Source organism: Solanum dulcamara, chromosome 9 (assembly GCF_947179165.1).
Source record: "Solanum dulcamara chromosome 9, daSolDulc1.2, whole genome shotgun sequence".
NCBI lineage: Eukaryota > Viridiplantae > Streptophyta > Magnoliopsida > Solanales > Solanaceae > Solanum > Solanum dulcamara.
The window spans coordinates 8,231,406-8,252,323 of record NC_077245.1 but is presented as its reverse complement, the minus strand read 5'-3'; the positions used below and the strand labels follow the sequence as shown (position 1 = coordinate 8,252,323).

General features: G+C 34.4%; 1 protein-coding gene across 2 annotated transcripts; it reads right to left on the bottom strand.

Annotated features, from left to right (window-relative positions):
• Positions 1-1,229: 1,229 nt before the first annotated feature.
• Positions 1,230-12,025, bottom strand: LOC129902204 (protein DETOXIFICATION 27-like). Of its 2 annotated transcripts, none has more exons than XM_055977299.1 (8): positions 11,574-12,024; positions 10,679-11,220; positions 10,358-10,444; positions 9,825-9,881; positions 2,476-2,714; positions 2,251-2,369; positions 1,603-1,692; positions 1,230-1,479 (listed from the first exon to the last, which is right to left on the bottom strand). In XM_055977299.1, the coding sequence occupies exons 1-8, from the start codon at positions 11,859-11,861 to the stop codon at positions 1,417-1,419; spliced, it is 1,485 nt and encodes a 494-aa protein (XP_055833274.1). In that variant the 5' UTR covers positions 11,862-12,024; the 3' UTR covers positions 1,230-1,416. The 2 variants fall into 2 exon arrangements, 1 of the variants encoding a protein (XP_055833274.1); XR_008770060.1 differs by having other exon boundaries at positions 1,322-1,479; positions 1,603-1,679; positions 11,574-12,025.
• Between the last annotated feature and the right edge of the window lie 8,893 nt (positions 12,026-20,918).

Below are 20,918 nucleotides of genomic sequence, written 5' to 3'. Positions count from 1 at the left end.
TCTTCTTGTATTTCTGAATGAATCAACTATACAAAAAACCCTTATATTTTGGGACAATTTCTAATATATATATAATAAATTAATTAGTTACAACAAACATAGCTATGTTTTTTTTACATAAAAAATAGTAAAAATCATAGGAAATATATAGTGACGACTATGCAATATAGCTTGTCAAAAGTCATAGAAAATATACATTGACTATACAATATACATTACTTATACATTAGTTATACACTGCATTTACATTATGATACACTCTATACATCTGCATATATATGAATATACACCTAATATACATCAAATGACTATTTTTTTTATAATTAAAATGACAGAATGACCATCTTCTTTAATTATCCCTTTATAATATTCAGTAGTTAAATTCTAAGCTTATTTACCTAATAAATAAAAGAAGAAAAATATTACATACACCTAAAAAAAATTAATAATCTCTAATATACTAAAAAAAGAATATTATGTAATCATTGAGATTTTGTGTAATCAATATAAAATTTTAAAAATATAAAATTAATTTTTAGATAACAATATATTGATAAGGTGTTGTGTATATCAAAAACTTGTGGTGGAACTGATTAATTTTGTTTATTAAATTGCTGATGGATGTATGAAGTTTGATATTTAATTTAGTCGCAATTTTGGTATCATTTTGTGTCAGCATAAAACCGCAACTCATATTAGTATGGACTATCTTTTTTATTTGTTGTTGGGAGTGTCGGGTGTTTGCCCTGATTTTTTTAGTATAATTAAAAAACAAATTCTAAAAGAAAAACACAAAGTTTTCATATTTGGCTAATCATTTTTCTCGTAGGAAAAGGTTTATGACTCTACAAATATAGGTTCATTCCTTCTAATTTGATAGCATTCAATATGTAGTCCTAGGGGCTTTGAGAGTTTTGTGTAGGAGGAGAATTTGTGAGACACAAATGATACGTTATCACTTGTGTGAACCTCTTTGTATTCTGAGTGAATTATGTGAGGTTATTTCTCTTAATATTTTATACTCTTATATTGATAGTGAATTGCTCATCTTTTCTTGTGGACATAGGTCAGTTGACCGAATCATGTTAAATGTTTATCTCTTTTTGTATATTTCTCACTTGTCTTCTTACTCGTGATCTTTCGAGATTTGCTTTGCTAGCTTCCGTATGACATCTGATTATTTCAGTCCTAACAGTGAGTAATGATCTTACTCTATACACCCAACAACATTGTCCATCCAATTATACTATTAATTCATATTATGACTTTTAAATGTGTTAAAAAATGACAAAGCCTCTATTTCTATTTTCTCGAAACAAAATTCACTGGCAAAAGAAAAAGAGTGTTTTTTATAGAATAAATAGCAAAGAAATAAATAAAAGTTAATCAACTTTATCAGAAAAAGAAAATCTTCATCTACGATTGACTAACTGGAGGTGGCTCCGACCACTTCTCAACATGCATTCTAACTTTTCTGGCCTGCCAAAAAATTGCACAACTATATTAATATATTTGCGGTTTTATAAAATGGGGAAAAGAAAATGAAAAAATAAGTTCCAAAATTTTGTATTTTCATGGAAAAAAAGATATATAGTTTAGTACCTCTTTCTCCCAATCACAACGATACGTTATAAATGTTAGTATTATCGTTTGCAAAGCTGTCCCTCCAAAAATCATTCCTGCCCACATGCCCTACAATTTTCATTTTTCACTTATAACCACAAATAAATTTTAATTGGAATTATCACAACCCTTACGTAGGAGAAAATTAAGCATGAAAAAAAATAAGCCACACAATTATTTTCTTAACATTTTCCTAAATATATGAATGAGTTTACGTTTAATGCATTAACGAATATTAGATAGTGTCCAACCACGAACTATTCTACTCATGCAAGTCTAATTCATATGGATATAAACAACCAACTTGATTATAGCTATGAGTCTTAATTATAATGCAACACTATGTAATCCAGTTGTTTATATATTCTCCTTGTTGTATCGAATAATGATTAGGAATAAGACCGATTAATTTTTAAGGAAATAATTTCTTGTGCTATCATGAGAGCAATCAACAGATTCGTCGTACAAATCCTCGAGCATTATGATCAACTGCTTAAAAAAGTAGTATATATATAATCAAGTCACATATAAGATAATTACAAATTCATTTCTATATATAAACATTAATTTATAACTATATGATAAAAATAGTAAGTAAATTGTTAAGAAAGAAAGAGACCAACATACCTCAAGACCAGTGTGGAAAACCATACCCATAAGAATTCCAAGAGGGACTCCAACAAGGTAATAACAACCTAGATTAATATAAGCCACTTTTGACTGCCATCCTGATCCAACTGCAACCCCTGTGTATCAAACAAGGCATCTTTCTATTAATTTAATTTCTTTTATAAGTTAAACTATTGTATATTATACTTGACACAAAAATAATAATAATAATGTAATAATTACCGGATAAAATAGGTTGAACACTGTTCAGAAGAATGGTAAAAGCAAGAAGGTAAGAGATTTTCTTGACAGCTTTTAGGACATCAAAGCTTGATGAGAAGATTAGAGCAAATTTATCTTGATATATCATTATTAGCACACAAAATATTAACCCTATCATGGTAGATTGTATCACTGATACCGCTGTTGCGAATTTTGCCGCCTTCCCTCTTCCAGCACCTAGCTCATTTGCCACTCGCACTCTGTAAAAAATAATTTAGCGATCGACTTTAGTATAATAAAATTAAATTTGAGTACGAGAATATGGTATATAACATTAACCTAATAATTATAGCACAAGCAAGCAAGAATGTTGCCAACTTATTGTTTGCAACAAATTTTTGTAGTGCTGAAAATTAACTGCAATCAAAATAAATAAAAGAAAAAGTAATTTTATTGATGAATCTTTGTGAGTACAATTCCGTTGTTCTCTTGATTCTTCTCTCCTAATATGTTTCCGTAATTTGATGGCCGGCAGTAGTGTATTTCTCGAATGCAGGAGGGTGTAGACTTCTTTGAGATGTGTTTGATTTCCGGGAACGTCAGAAAGTACTTCGTCGTTTCAAGTTGATTTTCAGGAAGAACTTCGTTGACCATTCCTTCGAAGAATTATGTACTTGGTGTTGTAGATTTTTTCCAATGCTTGCAGAATATCCTTAAAAAATTATGTAACCGTCCTATTTATAGTTGTAGAAGGGAGACAGTCCAAGTGTGGATAAACTATTTGTTTTTTGCCTTCTTCTAATTGGTATTGTAAGTCTTCAAACTTATCACAAATACTATATGATAAGGTTGCTTTTTCGTTGGTTGTTAGACTTTGATCAGGATCGCCACATCACACGTGACATCCTCTTATTAGTCTTTAACTTGACTGGAATGCCAAGTCATCTTGACACGTGGCATGAGCTTGGGTCTCAAGATGAAATGAACTTTGTACTTGAAGTTAATAAAATGGACTCACGCATTTGTGAAGCCCAAATTAATTATTTCAATCCAAAACGTATGAATTTAATACAAATTTGATATGATTTAAATTCAATAAAATTTATGTGTCTACGAATGCCCCTACTTCAAGACTTGTCAAAGTCGATGACGGGTCTTGAACTACTGTTGATGAGCACATCCAATATTGTCTTGCAAAATGTTTTGGCAAAACCTGCTCATCCATTTCATGCACACTTGACCAAGAGGTTGCTTTAAAATAATGGCAAAAAATTCTTATGATCGCCTCTTCCTTTAAGACTGGAGAACATATAGAAATAGGTCTTTGAGTCCGAATTTTCACCTTTGAACTTTTTTTTTGGCAGGAAGATACCAATTTAAACACTTTTCTATAATTCATGGCAACGTGTGACTATGGAGTAACATTATCCGATTCATGTCTTCAAAGAAAACTAGGATTTTGACTCCTATTATATAATGGAATCCAAGTCCTTTGCGAAAACAAATTCTTGAGCAGACTTCTTCTTGAAAGCAAATTGGATTTTTCCATCTGTGAATCTATATAAGGACATCCTAATCACAACTAGAATATAATCAGGTCACTGCCAGGCTAACGAACAAGAACTGAAGTTCACTGCAAGAGTTTTCAAGAAGCAAAACTGCAAGAATTATATGGAAACGAACTTCGGCTCACTACACGCTAGTTGTATCAACTTCGCACAGGCTCACGAAAACACTTCATATTTTGACTTAGGAATATCAAAATCACACGAGCGTTTTGCGGCGCTGAAAAATACACTCAAAGGGCTATGTCTCTCGTGAAAACCACGATCAGATTGTTCCTAAATTATCTCAGGTATATTTTTGAAATCAACCCTCAAGTTCTGGTTCACTGGCCACCTCTGTTTTACGCGGCTTCATTAAAAATATCGTATCTTGACTTAAGAACATCGAAATCAAGAGCAGTTTGTGGCATCGAAAAGTAGACTCAAAGGGCTATATTTCATGTGGAAACCACGTCAGATTGTATATATTCCTCAAATGGCGAAGCTTAATGGAGACTCCTTGATTTCCCTTCTTAGACACCTTGACAGCGGCCCGTTGAACTTTATTCTCTTCTTTTGAATCAACATCAATTGGGTCCACAAGTGCAGGTTTCTCCATATTTGATTTACAAGATTCTAAATAGAATTTTGCATCTGTAAAATATGACTTAGTCTCGGTGAAAGGATTAATGTCTGCATCAATTTTGACGATTTCTCCACTTTTCATGTACTTCATGCACTAATCCAAAGTAGATGGCACCACTCCATATTCATGAAACCAAGGACGTCCTAGCAATAAGTTATATGATGTTTTGGCATTTATAACAAGAATCAAAGTATTCGATTCCACGTCACCAATGAATAATTTTACGCAAATCATTCCTATGGCTCGTTGCCCACCTGATTGAAACCTTGGATCGTTAGGTTACTTTTGGACAACTTATCAATGGTAATTCCCAACCGTTTCAGCACTATTTTCGGAATGATGTTGACTGCCAAACCATCATCTATTAATATATGATTGAGACGTTGCTCGCGGATAGCTCCCACAATGACCGAAGGCTTGTTATGTGGCTTAGAACCTAACAATAAGTCATTATCAATGAAGACAATTGCAGCAAAACATGGGGCGAATTTTCCATTAGCATGTCGTTCTTGTTGTATCGTTAGATTAAACCCACCTTCACTTTTCTTTATTTTGTCAGTGCTAGAAATCGCATGTGCTGAACTAATTTGGCTGTCTTGAAGGAATTTTTCAGGAAAGAATTCATGCAATGTAATCGTCTTTAGAATCTTCGGTGGAAAAGAACCATTGATCTTCTTGCTACTTTAAGATCGAATAATTTTTGGTGATTGTGCTTGATCCATATCATTCTTCACAACTCTTGGCTTAGGAAGTCGTATCTTTAGGACTGCTTGATGCCTTCATTTTTTTGTGAGAGGTCAGAGTCCAACCGTCATCTATATTGTCTTTAGGCTTGTCCTCCACTTTTAGTGCACATTTAAAAGTCCTCTTTGAGCGATCGACTTCAACGGGTGTGAAATTATCGAATTGCAAAAATATGGTATTCAGCATAACCTGCGACTTGGAACACATATCCAACTTGGATGCTACACTAACATGATTTGCTTCTGCTGTTTCGTCCATGTCAATGATGATTTTCCCTTCACTCACTAGCATCAAGATTTTCTCCTTCAAGACAAAGCACTTTTCCGTAGGGTGGCCAATGACGTGGTGAAACTTGCAGTACCTAGGATCACTAACTTTGTTGTTTTCTACGGGCCTCTTTGATTCAGGAAGATCAACAACTTTCTTGGCTAGCAACTCATCAAGAATCATAGGTATGTATGAGTCGGGAAATGGGTAAACCTTTGCCTCCAGCTCCCTTAATGTTGGACGACGTTTCTCCTCTTTTGGGTATTGCCTCGGGCCTTTTTCTTTCTTCAATTTTTGCTTGGTTGTGACCTTTACAGAAGTCGCTTTCACTGCCATAGAATCTTTAGTTTGAATCTTTGAGGTCATGCCTTTCTTGAACTCCTTTTTTTTGTCAAATCAGTAAAAGGAAATATCTTCCCATGACATGCGATGCTCAACTCCATGTCATGTGCTCGCGTAGCGAGTTGTTCAAAAGTTCATGGTTTGATCCCTTGTAGAATGTACCGAAAATCCCAATGCATTCCTTGAGTGCACATTTCCACCGCAGATATTTTAGAAAGATGATCTTTGCAATCCAAACTCAACGCTCTCCAACGATTTATGTAATCCACCACAGGTTCGTCAAATGGTGTAGAAACGATTGAGAAACTCCTTTTCGAATTGCTCCCAACTATCAATAGACTCATGCTCTAGATTGATATACCAGTTAAATACGTGGCCTTTCACCGAACGAAGAAATTGTCCTACCAAAAGATCACCATGCATTGCTACAAGTTTCAACAAAGTGGGCAATGTGTTGTCTCGGGTTTTTTTTGCCATCAAATTGTTGATAGTTCGTTGGTATAAGGCTTGGTGTAGTACAATGAATTTTGTGGTGCTCCACAATATTCAGCCCTAATGGTGTTGGATATAATGTCTTGCAACTGTTGAACAGATAACGCTGCAATTGAAGCAGAGTGTTTCTCCTTTTGAAATTTGGACCTAGCAAGTGACTCATTAGCATCCTTATGTTGTGGAACAAATCCAAGTGGACAAGTGGGGAAATGACTCGACTCTCCAGGTGCGAAAGCCTCCATCTTGTTCATAAGTTGAGCGATTTGAAGATCTTTATGGTTTGTTCCATCAATGCAAACTTCTTGTCCAGGTCAGTTGCATCAGCCATCAAGGCATTAACCTTAATTTGAGATGGAGAATCCATTGAACCCTCAGATTCACTAAAGCTGAATTCAGTATGAGAGAGTTCATCAAATAACACGGACGCAAGGTTAACCTAAGAGTCCCAATTTCAGTCGTCATCATAGATTTACTCTTTCGTGCAAGATCCAAGGAAGTGAAGTATTCAGATCTATCCAAACCACTAGTTTTGAATCTGCGTCTAGTGATGGGGCCAGCATGGCTAAAGTCAACAAATATGGTACTAATTGAGTCCTTGCATGAAGCATCATTGATTTTTCCAATGTCCATTGTTCGGAGTTTTTAGATGTGCAGGAGGAAGAGATGAAAAGCAGAATTGATCCCATCGGATGTGCTAAATTTGTTTGCAACAAATTTTCGTAGTGCTGAAAATTAACTGCAATCAAAATAAATAAAAGAAAAAGTAATTTTATTGATTTATGAGTACAATTTTGTTGTTTTCTTGATTTTTCTCTCCTAATATGTTTTCGTAATACGAGGACCAACAATAACATATTTTTCGAATGCAAAAGGATGTAGACTTCCTTGAGATGTGTTTGATCTCCGAAAACGTCAAAAAATGCTTCGTCGTTTCAAGTCGATCTCGAGGAAGAACTTTGTTGACCACTCCTTCGAAGAATTATGTAGTTGGAGTTGTAGCTTTTTCTCCAATGGTTGTAGAATATCCTTAGAAGATTATGTGACCCTCCTATTTATAGTTGTAGGAGGGAGGCAATCCAAATGTTGATGAACTCTTTTTTTTTGCCTTCTTCTGATTGGTTCCTGTAAGTCTTCAAGCTTATCATAAATACTATATGATAAGGTTGTTTATTGATTGGTTGTTGGACTTTGACCAGGATCGTCACATCATTTGAACACGTGGCATCCTCTTGTTGGTCTTTAACTTGACACGTGGCATGAGCTTGGATCTCAAGATAAAATGGACATTGGACTTGAAGTTAATAAAATGGACTTATGAATTTGTGAAGCCCAAATTAATTATTTTAATCCAAAAAATATAAATTTAATCCAAATTTGATATGATTTAAATTCAATAAAATTTATGTGTCTACACTTATAATCAAGGGCGGAGCCACGCATCCGAGTTTTTCACTATGCAAGTACATATATAGATACATAATGTGCAAATAAAATTATATATACCAACTGAATGCTAGGTCATCACTTGCTGAAGGTATCACTTTTCTAGTTAAGGCCAGCATTTCAAATCATCCTGGAATTATATTTACATTTACTAGAGACCTTATCAATTAAATCGGTGACCTTCTTCGTAATGGAATTTTAATCAGCACTACAACAAAAGAGATATTTATTGACAATAGATATTATTTTTGACGGTAATATTTATTGCCATAAAAATACTTAGCGTTAATTGAGTTAATGTCATTACATTCAAAATCGTTAAAACCTTTAACAATATTTATAGAGTGTTAATTGTAAATATTTGTATTATATTATTATCGCTAAATATAATATAGCAATGATTAAATTATTATCATTAAATAATTATCTCAAAATCTTATACTTGTCGAAGTACAGAGTAGTTGATCTACACTACGTTTGTGACTACTATAGTAACAATGTATAACTTCTATCTCAACTTCAGTACGTAGTAGTAATAATATATGCACACAGGTGTGAAACGAACGAGTAGGTATACTTTAATTTTCGTTTATCCGATGGAATTTAATGAAGACACGAAAGAAAACACGAAAGAAAACTACAGAATTGTACACCTAATAATACTCGTGTGTTTGTATCTTTCAGGCTCAGTTGATCATGTATCATATTTATATAATTAACCTAACAGATGATAGGAAATTCATCTCCTCCTCTTTTTGGTTCAGATATAAATACTAAGCTAGCGTTTTATCCCAAATTTTTAAATATTCTTGACAAATTATTTTTTGGTGAAGTTTTAATGAAGTTTTACTATGCGTTTGATCATAAATTTTTTCAAAAATATTTAACTAATTCAAAAAATATGATTTATACATGTAAGTTCTTAAAATTATTAAAAATACACATAAGTTTGTATTAACATTTTATCATTAAAAATATATTTACTCACTACATTTTTCAAAGATATTAACTTCATATTAATAAATTTAAAATATAATAAAAAGAAAAAAAAATCCTCCTTGATTTATCAAAAATAATAAGTAAAAAAAAATAAATTAAAAAGTATTTGATAAATAAATAAAAACGGAAAAAATATATTTGCCGAGGTATATATGATCAAACACCCCTTTCCAAATTTTTTCAACAATATTTGTGACCATGGGCACTAAATACGAGGCCATGAATCGCTGAGTTTATCAATTCAAATTAATTTTAATGCGAATACATTATTATTATTATTAAGGCTCAAAAGCAAACCCAATCACTGAAGAGTCTGAGACGGACAAGTAATAAATAGTCTAATCGTCACTATCGCTTTGTATATTCCACAAACCAAATGGTACAAAGAGACAACAACATCATTTTCTAAATTTGTTGTTTTTCTGTCAATTGTCATGCATCACAAGTTCACGACAAATAAGGACTACAAGTTGTGGTAGTAGGTTTCTAACCTTCAAAAATGAAATTTAAGATTTTTTTTTAAAAATTCTAATTTAAAACAACTCATAGATAATTATGTGATTATAAATTATTTTAATAAGGATAAAATAAATATTTTAAAATTAAATTATTATTAAATATAATAATAATCATTTTTTTAGATTTAATTAAAAAAATGAGTCATTTAAATTAGCACGGGGGAGCAACACTTTTTTAGGCACAAAAGGACTTCCTATTTTTCTTCTTTCTTTTTTTGAAAAAAAAAAAGAAGAAGCTGCCATAACGTTCAGATTAATTGTATTAGACTCAAGAATCTCGAATATCTAATTATGAATCTGCCCAGAGATAATAGAACACGTAAAATGGGAAGACGAGGATATATATAATTAAAAGAAAAGAAAAACACTAATTACCCGGTGGCAGCGAAGAAAGCAAGTGGTATCATCATCTCCCAACCATTAATATTCATGCTGCAATAAATTCAGCCACAAATACAATAAGAAATTAAAGGAAAGCATAAAAACAAAAGAAGGCCATTCAAAGAAGAAATTTTGCACCTCAAACTCGGATTAGATTGTTAAGTTTACCTACTTTATAGGCTCAATAAATTATTCTTTCTATGACATCGATATTTATAAGGGTTACCAACCATTTCATTAAGAGTAGGGAAGAAAATCAATAAGACCCAACTATAACTAAAAACAAACTCTATATTTTTTGAAGCATTTCGTTCTTTTGTTGCTAATACTCGAGAGAGATGCTAATGAAACTGTTTTATATAAATCAATTTCTTCTTCTATGAATGATTCTTAATTATAAAGAAAATCCTTCCGTTCTAAGTAAAAATAATAAAATAAAATAAATTATTTTTAATTATAAAAAATATCATACTTATAAATTAGAAGAAGAAATAATAATATGACAAAAGAGACGACGAATGACATACCAGATGGACAACGCATCAAGAGCCAGCGTAGCATTCTCCAAATATCCTGTCATCAACATCAATATCCTATAGTACCAGTTCTCCAAGCTACAAAAAAAACTCCAAATAATAATAATAATAATAAGATTAACAAAATAGAATTTGGGTCCTATTCATTATTTTTGTCTTTAATTTTCTCAAATTCTTATTTGAATTAAGAATACATGTCATTGTTTAAAGTTAGGTTAGTTATGAATTATTTAGGAATAATTTGTGAATTACAATAACTAAATCCAATTTCTTATTTGTTTTTGTTTAAGGAATTACTAAAATTATGTTTACCAAAGCATAACACCAGAAGCAGCGGAGAGTCTAAAAAATTCCCAAAGTCCCGAAAATGCTTGTGTCGAGAATCCACTCCACGTTTCTGGACACCCACCGCATGCGGCATATGTAAACAACCCAATAAACACCAACCACCACGATATGTCCAGTGCTACGGCGGCTCCCACTATTCCCAAATTCAGTTTGTACACAAACAACCAACTAATAACCGTGTGAATCGCCAACACCGTCAGTGAAACCCAGGCGATAACCGCCGTCTTCAGCTGGCTCTGCAGGAACCTCTGTATCGGAAACTGAAATGCAAAGCTGAAGTGCAACGGAATAAACCACAACGCCACTACTCCTGACAGCTCTGCGACGTCGTCTGGTTGACCTAAGGCTTTTAAAATTGGGGTAGCAAATATGTACATCGGAAGCAGAAGGAAACAACAGAGGATTAAGACGATCCATGATCTCTGCATGTATATTCCTAACATATGGTGCTGTTTTGCTCCATAAGCTTGCCCGCATAAGGTTTCTAATGCACTCGCCATCCCTAACTACATTTACAAGACAAAAATTACACAAAGGAAGTCAGTAATTTTGACGATGAAGATTTAATTGAACTAATGTAACTCTTTTCCCTTTTTAGTAATAAGAAAAATTGAAGGTAGAAAAAGAACTTTTCGTAATGAGAACTAATGTACACAAAATTTGAACTTGTAGCTTGAAAACAACTTTTGGAATGTTTTTTCTTGTGTTTCGTAATGAGAACTTAACGTATCCTAAATGCTTGGTGAAGTATAATTTTTTTAGGAAGAAGATTCAATTAATTGTCCATGTTTTTTGAATGTGAAAATAAGGAAAAATAATAATGTAAAATATGAGGGAGAGAATTGAAGAGGACACATACAAGGAGACCAAAGTTGAGGCCAACAATGACAGTATTAGAAATGGAGATAGCAGCAAGTTCAACTTCACCAAGGTGACCGGCAAAACCTTGAGTGATAATGTTCATGGTGTAAGTGGCAATACGGCTGAAGATGGCTGGACCAACGATGTGCCATAGCTTTTTGGTTTCAATCCATACTCTTGTTTTCAGATCCTTATCATCTTCATCCTCTCTTCTTTTAATTTTATTCTCCGGCAACCCGTTCGCGGATAACAATGGTTGCCGGTTTTCGTCGATAAAGCTGCCCATTTGTAACACTAGTACTAAAATCAGGCAGGATAAAAGAGGTGTGTACCAAAATGGGAGCTGTATGGTACGATTTTTGTAGAAGAATGAAAAGGGAAATATGATGACTGCGCAAGTGTTTACACTCGGTGTAATTGGATTGGTTCTTCTGTTTTAAATTATTCATCAAATCCAGACCCCTCCTAACCGAATTTAAAGCCAGCCATGTGCTTACGTCAGTTGTCAATTTAAATTATTACTTGGAATTTGGATTACTTCGATTGCAATTTGATCACCCTATTTTCTTTCAATAAAATTATACTTCATTCGTCCGATGATGCTGGTTTATTATTGACTTGCATAATTTTAAAAAAATTATAAATAAAAAGATAATTTTATCATATCACTTTTTAAATATAATATTTTAAAAAATATAATATGAAAATAACTATTAATTAATGATAAAAATAAATTAGAAACTAAATTAAAATTATCTATTGATTTTATAAATTGAACAAATATTATTAGATATTTATTTTTAGTATAATGGACAAGTAAAAATAGACAAAGGAGTAATATTGGTCTGAGGGTGTGTTTGGTAAGAAAAAAAATGTTTTTCCTATTTTTTTTTTTTTTGGGTAAGTAAACAAAAATATTACCATGTCTCAAAAGAATGTAATATGATCTAGTTAAATATTACTATTTGAGGGGGAATCTAAGGCCACCTACGTGCCTACATCAGTTATCAATTTGTATTGTCATGGGTTGTTTCTTTGGATTACTTCAATTGCAATTTCATCAGCAGATTTTCCTTCAATAATATTAATTAAAATTAAACTGATCTTAGGGTGTGTGTTTGGTAGAAAGGTAAATTTTATTTCAAAAAATAACTGATTTTTTTTTTACCGTTTCTTACATATTATATTTAAATATATATTATATTTAATATATATATATATATATATATATATATATTTACGCAAAGGAATGGAGGTTTTGGTAGGTGTAGGGGTGGTGAGGAGGGGCAATGTGGAGTGGGTGGATGTTTTGGAGGGTTAGAACTTAAAATGAAACAATTAATTCAGAATGTCAGTTATAAAATTTCTTTTTTATGTTATTCAAAAAATGTCTCAGAATGGTTAAAAACGATTAATATAATTTATTTATTTTATGTTATTCAGAAAAGGTCTTTGAATGGTTAGAATGGTTAATCACGATGGATTAGTATCTTTAGCTAAAAGAGATTTTGGACTTGAAGCGGGTACATTTCTCATTGCCACGAAGTTAAAAAAAAAATGACAAATTTATGATGAACACATGTATGATAGAAGAGTGAACTAGAAAAGAAGCGCTTCGAACAACCAATATTTTTCTAACTATATTTTTATTAAATAAAACAAGTATTTTTCAAAAATAATTAAAATCAGTTGAGCAACTTTATAGATGAAAAATAAAGAAGCAGAAAAATCCAGAGAGATAAAAATCAAATCTAATTAAAACTAATTCAGGATTGAAAAACGTTTTCTCAAGAATATTTTCTTCTGTGTCAAACAAACCCTTAGACTGGTCTATTTATGTGATTAAAAGCTTGGATGAACTTTTTTATTTTAGGTAGGTTATAAGTTGAAAACTGCTTATAAGTTAAAAATAATAATTTGGTGCAGCCTTAACTTATTATTATTATTTTTTGACTTATAAATTATTTTCAACTTATAAATTACTTAAAATAAGTTAATCCAAACAAACTCAATTATTCATTAAGACTTATTTTAAGCATAAAATAACTTTAAATTAACCAGCTAAATACTCAAAAAAGTTAAAAATAACTTATAAGCAGCTTGTAAGTCAATCCCAACGGTCTCTAAAGCTTGTAAAGTGAACAAGAGCAATTAATATTTGAAAACCGGTAGTTGTTTTATTTTCAGTAGTATTTCAGTAAACACAAAAATCTTTACTAGCTAATTTATTTTTATTTTATAACTTAAAAATAAATGATTAAAACTTATTTTATTTTATTTTATACAAATATTATTTTAAAAAAATTAAAAATTATTTTTTAAAACTCTTAAATAAATCAATAGAAAATACTTCTTAACTTAACAGCCCACCAAAAGAAGATTACAATGTGGATTTTGTAGATAAGACATCCAGAGACGTATACCTTTTGTATTTTAATTTTGACAATTACTTGACTATGACATGGAAGCGACATCAACGGCTATAAATTCAGATAAAAAGCAACTATAACACTACCAAATAGGAATTTTAACAAGATTACAATCACTAACGATTCAAAGTCAGCTAACTATGGACTCCTTGATAGCATGCTAGATTCATAAATCTCAAATCTTAAGAAATAATGTCAAAAAAAAAATAGCCATTACATACCTTAAATTGAACTTGAATAACTTGACGAAGATAATCAATTTTATTTGAGTGATTGAATATAGCATAAAATTATTTTTTCCACCTTAACTTCTTCATGAAAGAGTACGTATATATACAACCGATGAAGAGTATGAAGTGAACGAACCCAACACTTAAAAATGAAGGCCATAATTTCACTTGAAGAATATATATGTATATAATTGATTTTGGTAGAACTCACCAATCTGCAACATATACTATGTCTAATTTTTGTACTTCAAACATATATATATGTTCTAGTGACAAGTGGCAGCATCTCAGTCCTTAGGAGGACTTGTTGACCACCCACTTCACTTCCACGTGGAATGAAGCTGTCCACCTCAACAATATATTTATTCTATTGTATAAGTACTCATATGCTTTTTCTCTTTACTTGGTGTTTACTTCTCTGCATCTTCATGAAGTAATTTGCTTTAATTTGTAGGTTTCTAAATGATTTAATATTGTAAGAATTTTGTTAAACTCTCATGTTTAAAGAATTTGGAAATTATGGTTCGGATGTCCATTAATTAAGTAAAAGTTGAAGAGTAATAATTTGACGCCAAAGTTAGGTGTGACAACAAACACACAAAAGAGGTATTGATATATCTGCAACAGTAGAACTTACAAATGGAAAGAAAAAAATATTGTAAAACTATTATATATTTTTTTGGTTCAGATAAATTGACCAATTTACCTACAAACTGACTCAATTTTTTATTTTTTATAATATTTGTAATTCTATTTTAAGTCATTCTTATTTGTTTTGAACTATTGTGATATTATATATAGAGGAGGTTGGTTCTTCTTCTCTCCTAGTACACACCAGGAATGATGTGACGCTATATGTGTCACTTTTTTGTTTTTTCTTCCTCTAAACATTTGATATTTCATATATCCAATTCTATCTTCAATTTATTTAGTTGAGAGATGTGAACTGGCAACCAAAGAATACAAAATGAAAATTAAAAGTTGAGATACCACATGTGATATCGCTCTGTGTGAACAAGAAACTGCAACTCACATTAGTATGGACTACCTTTTCTTATTTGTTGTTTTAAGTAATGATCTTACACTATACACCCAACAATATTGTCCATCCAACTTTACTATTACTGTAGCATCCCCTTTTAGAAGAATGTCATTTACGAAATAAAAACTAATTATTATTATTATTTTTTTTTATTTTACCCTCTAAAAAAAACTTATTGAAATACGATATAGGAATTTCATTTAAAAAAAAAACTTATTTTCAATACAACAATACTGCAAGTCCATAAAATCCACAAAACTTCAAACTAGTAATTATCACAAAAATATTATCTTCCTTCGTGCATAATAAAAAGTCAAAATATAACCTAGTTCATTGCATAACTTGAGTTAAAAGCACACTCTAAAATAACAAAACTAGTCACTCGGTTCAAGTTACAAGCCTTCAAAATTCCGTACATAAGTGTCACACATGTATCATGTACAAGTCCCCAAAATAATATACAAAAACTAGATGTATATGTATATGTGATCTTCACAAGAGCTCTCGAAAAGTCTACTCCACATGGCCATCTTCATATCCCATCTCGCACATCACCTACGATAGGAAACAACTATCGTTAAGCATAAAGCTTAGTGGTGTATAACCTTTGAACTTGGAGCCATTAAAAATTCTCCAATTTCCTTGTTCATCATAAGCGGTTCAATACAGTAGCAATAAATCCAAGTGAACAAGTATATCAAGTATCGAATACAAACCTTGGAGAGTTTCAAAGGCTTAAGTACCAAGGATGCTTATAATTCAATTCAAAAGAGTAGTCAAATAATCAATTTCACCTCATATGTACGTCATGCCTTCACACTAAGCACAATTAATATCAAGACGGACCGAAGCCCCGAAATCAAGAAGTGTCCATATCAAGAAGGGTCGTGACCCAATATCAAGAAGATCAAAGACCATGTTTAAAGTGGATTTTCACTCGTACTCGAAAATGGACGAAAGTCCATCGTCAAGACAAAATGTAAATTCAAAGTCAAGATGGGCAAGATCTGAATCGAGAGGCATGCCAATATCGATGACAAGTCACCGTAACAAGAAGGACAAAGTCCCAACAAGAATGCAAAATGATCAAGCAATTCGTACAAGTGGGCGATTTAGCGAAAGTTTTTCAATACTTGAGATAATAGTCATACCAAAATACAAAATAAGGAGTAAGAAAACAATCCAACAAAATACTTCAAATTTCAGAAAAATAAAATATTCCAAGTTCAATTTTATACACAAACCTTGGCGTTTTAGCACACAACAAGTTCTACCACCACTCGAGGAGTTCAATTTCTCTATGCCATAGACCAACCAAAATCCACTTCGTCAAACAGTTCCTCTTAGCTTGTATAAGAGAATATACACCTTAAATACACAATCAAATATCTACTTAAGTTTAAAAGTTTCAGAATATCAAAACTAAACATAAAATCACTGAAAATCAACCCAAACTATCAAAACGAAAATTCTGGGCAGCACTACTGCCTTGTATTGCTGCTTAGTTTCGAAGGGGTAAATGGGCAAAATAGGCTTTGTGTCCTCAAAGAAAGTTATAGCTATATGTCTTAGGGTCACATACAACTTCGAATCACCCCTACAACAATTATGTACAACAAGATATGCTCAAAATACCCACAACAGTCCATGTAAAATTTTTAAACCAAAATCTGGACAGCACCTCCACTGTACTTCATCACCCTTTTTCGAGTCAATAAAAGCCAAACTGGGTTTTGGATCCTAAATAAAAGTTATAGCCTTATGAAATAGCTTTCCAAAACATCTTGAATCACTCACAACTAAGCTTTACACAAGGAGTTATACCACAATTACTAACATCAGTCCCAACCAAAAACGGGTTTGCAAACAAAGTTTATTCCCTCAATTTCGACAACAACTTAACAACAACATCAACAACAACATCAACAACAATATCAACAATCATTCTACTTCATAACTTAACTAATTTCACCCATTTAATCCAACCAAAACAGCCCCTAATTCATAAGTCTCAATAAAGCAACAAATAAGTTTATAACACTTCTTCCTCCGTTTTAATCCGTTAAATCTCTAAACAAGCTTGTTAACAAGGAAAAAAAACCTCAATCTTACCTTAAGTGTAAGGCAACCACTTTAATACAGTCCTTCTTCTCTAATTTTTAGCTCAAAGTGAAGACAACGCAACGTGCAATGTTTTTCTCTTCACAAGCTTCGGAATTTGGGACTCGGATTTGGGTCGAAAATGGCTTCTTAGCCTAGAAGTTCTCCCCCCCTCTCTCTCTATATATGGTGTTCTTGAAGTTTCTGGTCTGAAATGGAAGGAACAAGGTCGAAATTATCCCTTACAAGGTAAGAAATATGGGCCTGACCCGACTTGGAATCGGGTTGGGCCGAATTTTCCGTCCATCTTGACCCATTTGTCTTATATTGCCAATAAATTTTTATTTCGATGTCATATATAAGCCCATGACCTATGGTTGGAAAGGTATTTCAATTATCTACAACTTTCATTTTAGGAGTTTTTCCAAATTTCCAAATTTTGAGAGGGTTATGACCTCTCTAAGTCAGATCATCCAAAACATAAAAAAAAATATGTTTTTCTTCTACAAAATAAAACTGGGGTGTTACAATTACGCGATTTATAATATTAATTCATTCTATGACATATAAAATTACAGAGCCTTTTGTCATGACCCGCCACTTGATCATGAAGATGGGGGAAAGATCTAGAGTCTTGGAGAGGTTAATAGAAGACTCTAGAATGTCCAAGATAATTCTAGAAGAAGGTAGAGGAATCTAGAGTCTTGGAGAGGTTAATAGAAGGCTCTAGAATGTTCAAGAGAAATCTTGAAGAAGGTAGAAGAACCTAGAGTCTTGGAGAGGTTAGTGGAAGACTCTAGATTCTTATAGAAGCTTGTAGAGAAGTCTAGAAAGACTTGGAATTCTCTAGAGTGTGTGGAGAGTTCTAGAGTAGGGACTTCTTTGTAAATATGGGAGGACTTGTATAGTAATTTTTATTTACACTTAAGCCCCTTAGGAGTAGTATAAATAGAAGGGGCCATTCATTTGTAAACCATCAAGCAAACAAGTATTCTTCCAAGCAATACAAAAGCCTTCTTCATAAAAGCTCTCTTGTCTTTCTTACTATTTAGCATTCCCTTAGCGATCTAGTCTTAAAGGCTTACTTGAGCTTACAAGATCGTGAAAGATTCGTGAGTAAGTTGTCAAGTGCCGCACGGAAGTCCTAGTAGAAGTCTAAGTCCGTGACAACGTGGTATCAGAGCGAGGTTCTACTAAGGGATATGGCAAGTGAGGGAGACATCAATGCCACTACCGCCACCAACGTCAAGCAAGATGTTGGAAGGAAGCACCGCAAGGGAAAGAAAAACTCTAAGAGAAATGAGGAGGTGCCGCCTGAGCCTACACCAAGCGAGGCCCTAACATCCTACTCACCCTCGGCCACTGAGGTGAGTGACGATGAGCGAGGCGAGGAGCCCGTGGACGTCACACCCGGCATGGAGTGGATTGCAAGGGTAGATGCTGCCCGGCAAGCAGTGGAGATATTAGGCAAGCGCTTGAACAAGGTCGACGGCAAGTTCAAGTCTCTGGAGGAGTTCACCCTTGAGGAGAACGACAACATCCGGAAGGAGTTGGAGGTGCGCAAGGCTGCCGAGTACGAGATGAAGGAGGTGATCACTTCCTTAGAGTGTCGGCTCATGGACGCGCTAAGCACGGTGGAGACCATGAAGGCCGAGATGGCAGCACTCAAAGGAGACATAGATGCTGGGAGATGCATGACGTCCAGTGCGGACCGGGAGGCCAAGATTGAGGCTCCCAAGCCACCAATGTTCAAAGGTGCTCGTGATGCACAAGAGGTGGAGAATTTCCTTTGGCACTTGGAGAATTACTTCAAGTGTAACAAAGTGAAGAACGATGAGACGAGGATCAACACAGCCGTACTATACCTCTCGGAGATGGCCATGTTATGGTGGAAGCGCAAGGAGTCTGAGATCGGGAAGGGTCTATGCACCATCAACACCTGGGAGCAGTTCCGGGACGAGTTCAAGAAGGCCTTCTTCCCCAACAATGTCATCTATGAGGCCAAACGCAAGTTTCGGGAATTGAAGCAAACGGGTAGCATACGGGCCTATGTGAAGGAGTTCACTACTCTCACACTTCAGATTCCCAACCTCACGGATGAAGACATGCTCTTCCACTTCATGGATGGACTACAGAGTTGGGCCAAGACAGAGTTGGAGCGTCGCCAAGTCAGCACCATCGATGAAGCCATCACACAAGCCGAAGCTTTGACAGACTTCAGGCATGACAAGCATGACCGAGGAAGAGGAGACGAGACGAGAGGTAGTCATGACCAAGGTGGGGGAGATTGTGAAGAGAAACAGCCTCATCCCAAAAACTACGACTACTATAAGTCCGATGGTAAGAAGGCTAGACGACAAGGCGATACCGACAGAAAGGCACAGAATGCGAAGGGGAATGGATGCTACATATGCGGAGGGCCGCATGGCTATGCAAGGTGTCCTGAACTGAAGAACCTTGGTGCCATCCTACGGGAATGGAAGGAGAAAGATGCACAAGGGCAAGAGCAAGGTTCAGACACAACGCAATTGGGCCTGATTGGACTATGCGGAGCTATCGCAAAGCAATCAGGAAAGCCGAAGGAGTACGGCGCACAATATGTAGACATCATGATCAATGGACGACCCGCTCGTGCAATGGTTGACACAGGTGCAGAGGCCAACATAATGACCAAGTCAGCAGCTATGAAGTTGGGGCTAAGTTATAGTCCAAGTGACGCCTGCCTCAGGACGGTTAATGCACCCCTTACACCTGTGTGCGGAGTCGCTCAAAGAGTAGACATCACATTGGGCAAGTGGCAAGGTAAGACCAACTTTACCGTCGCTCCCTTAGATATCTTTGATATCGTTCTTGGGCAGGAGTTCTTCCAGCGATGTCATACGGTGATCGATCCCTACCTCCAACAACTCGTGGTTATAGAGCAAGAGGGATCATGTATGGTGCCCCTAGTCAAGGTGCCGAAGACGGAAGGACCAACCCAACTTTCGGCCATGCAGCTTGAGAAGGGCCTAGAGGAGGGAGTACCTACGTTCATAGACACCATTGCGAGTTTGAGTGAAGACAATGGTGCTAGAGAGGCATTGCCACCTTGCATAAAGAAGAGCGTGATGCCGAAGAAGTTGCCAAGACACTTGCCTCTAAAGTGCCAGAAAGAACGGAGGCTAGTGTTGACTGAACCAAGCAGGAATAGGGATAACAGGCCACTGTCATTTTCCTCGTCCACTAGAAGGGACAATCTCTGGAAGAGGCCACATAAGAATGGCATGAAGACTTGTGGCAGTTTCAAGACTAAGTCTGGAGGCTTTTGTAGCAGTAGTGCGCCGAGGTCGTCGCCATATCAGGTGGGGGAGAGTGTCATGACCCGCCACTTGATCATGAAGATGGGGGAAAGATCTAGAGTCTTGGAGAGGTTAATAGAAGACTCTAGAATGTCCAAGATAATTCTAGAAGAAGGTAGAGGAATCTAGAGTCTTGGAGAGGTTAATAGAAGGCTCTAGAATGTTCAAGAGAAATCTTGAAGAAGGTAGAAGAACCTAGAGTCT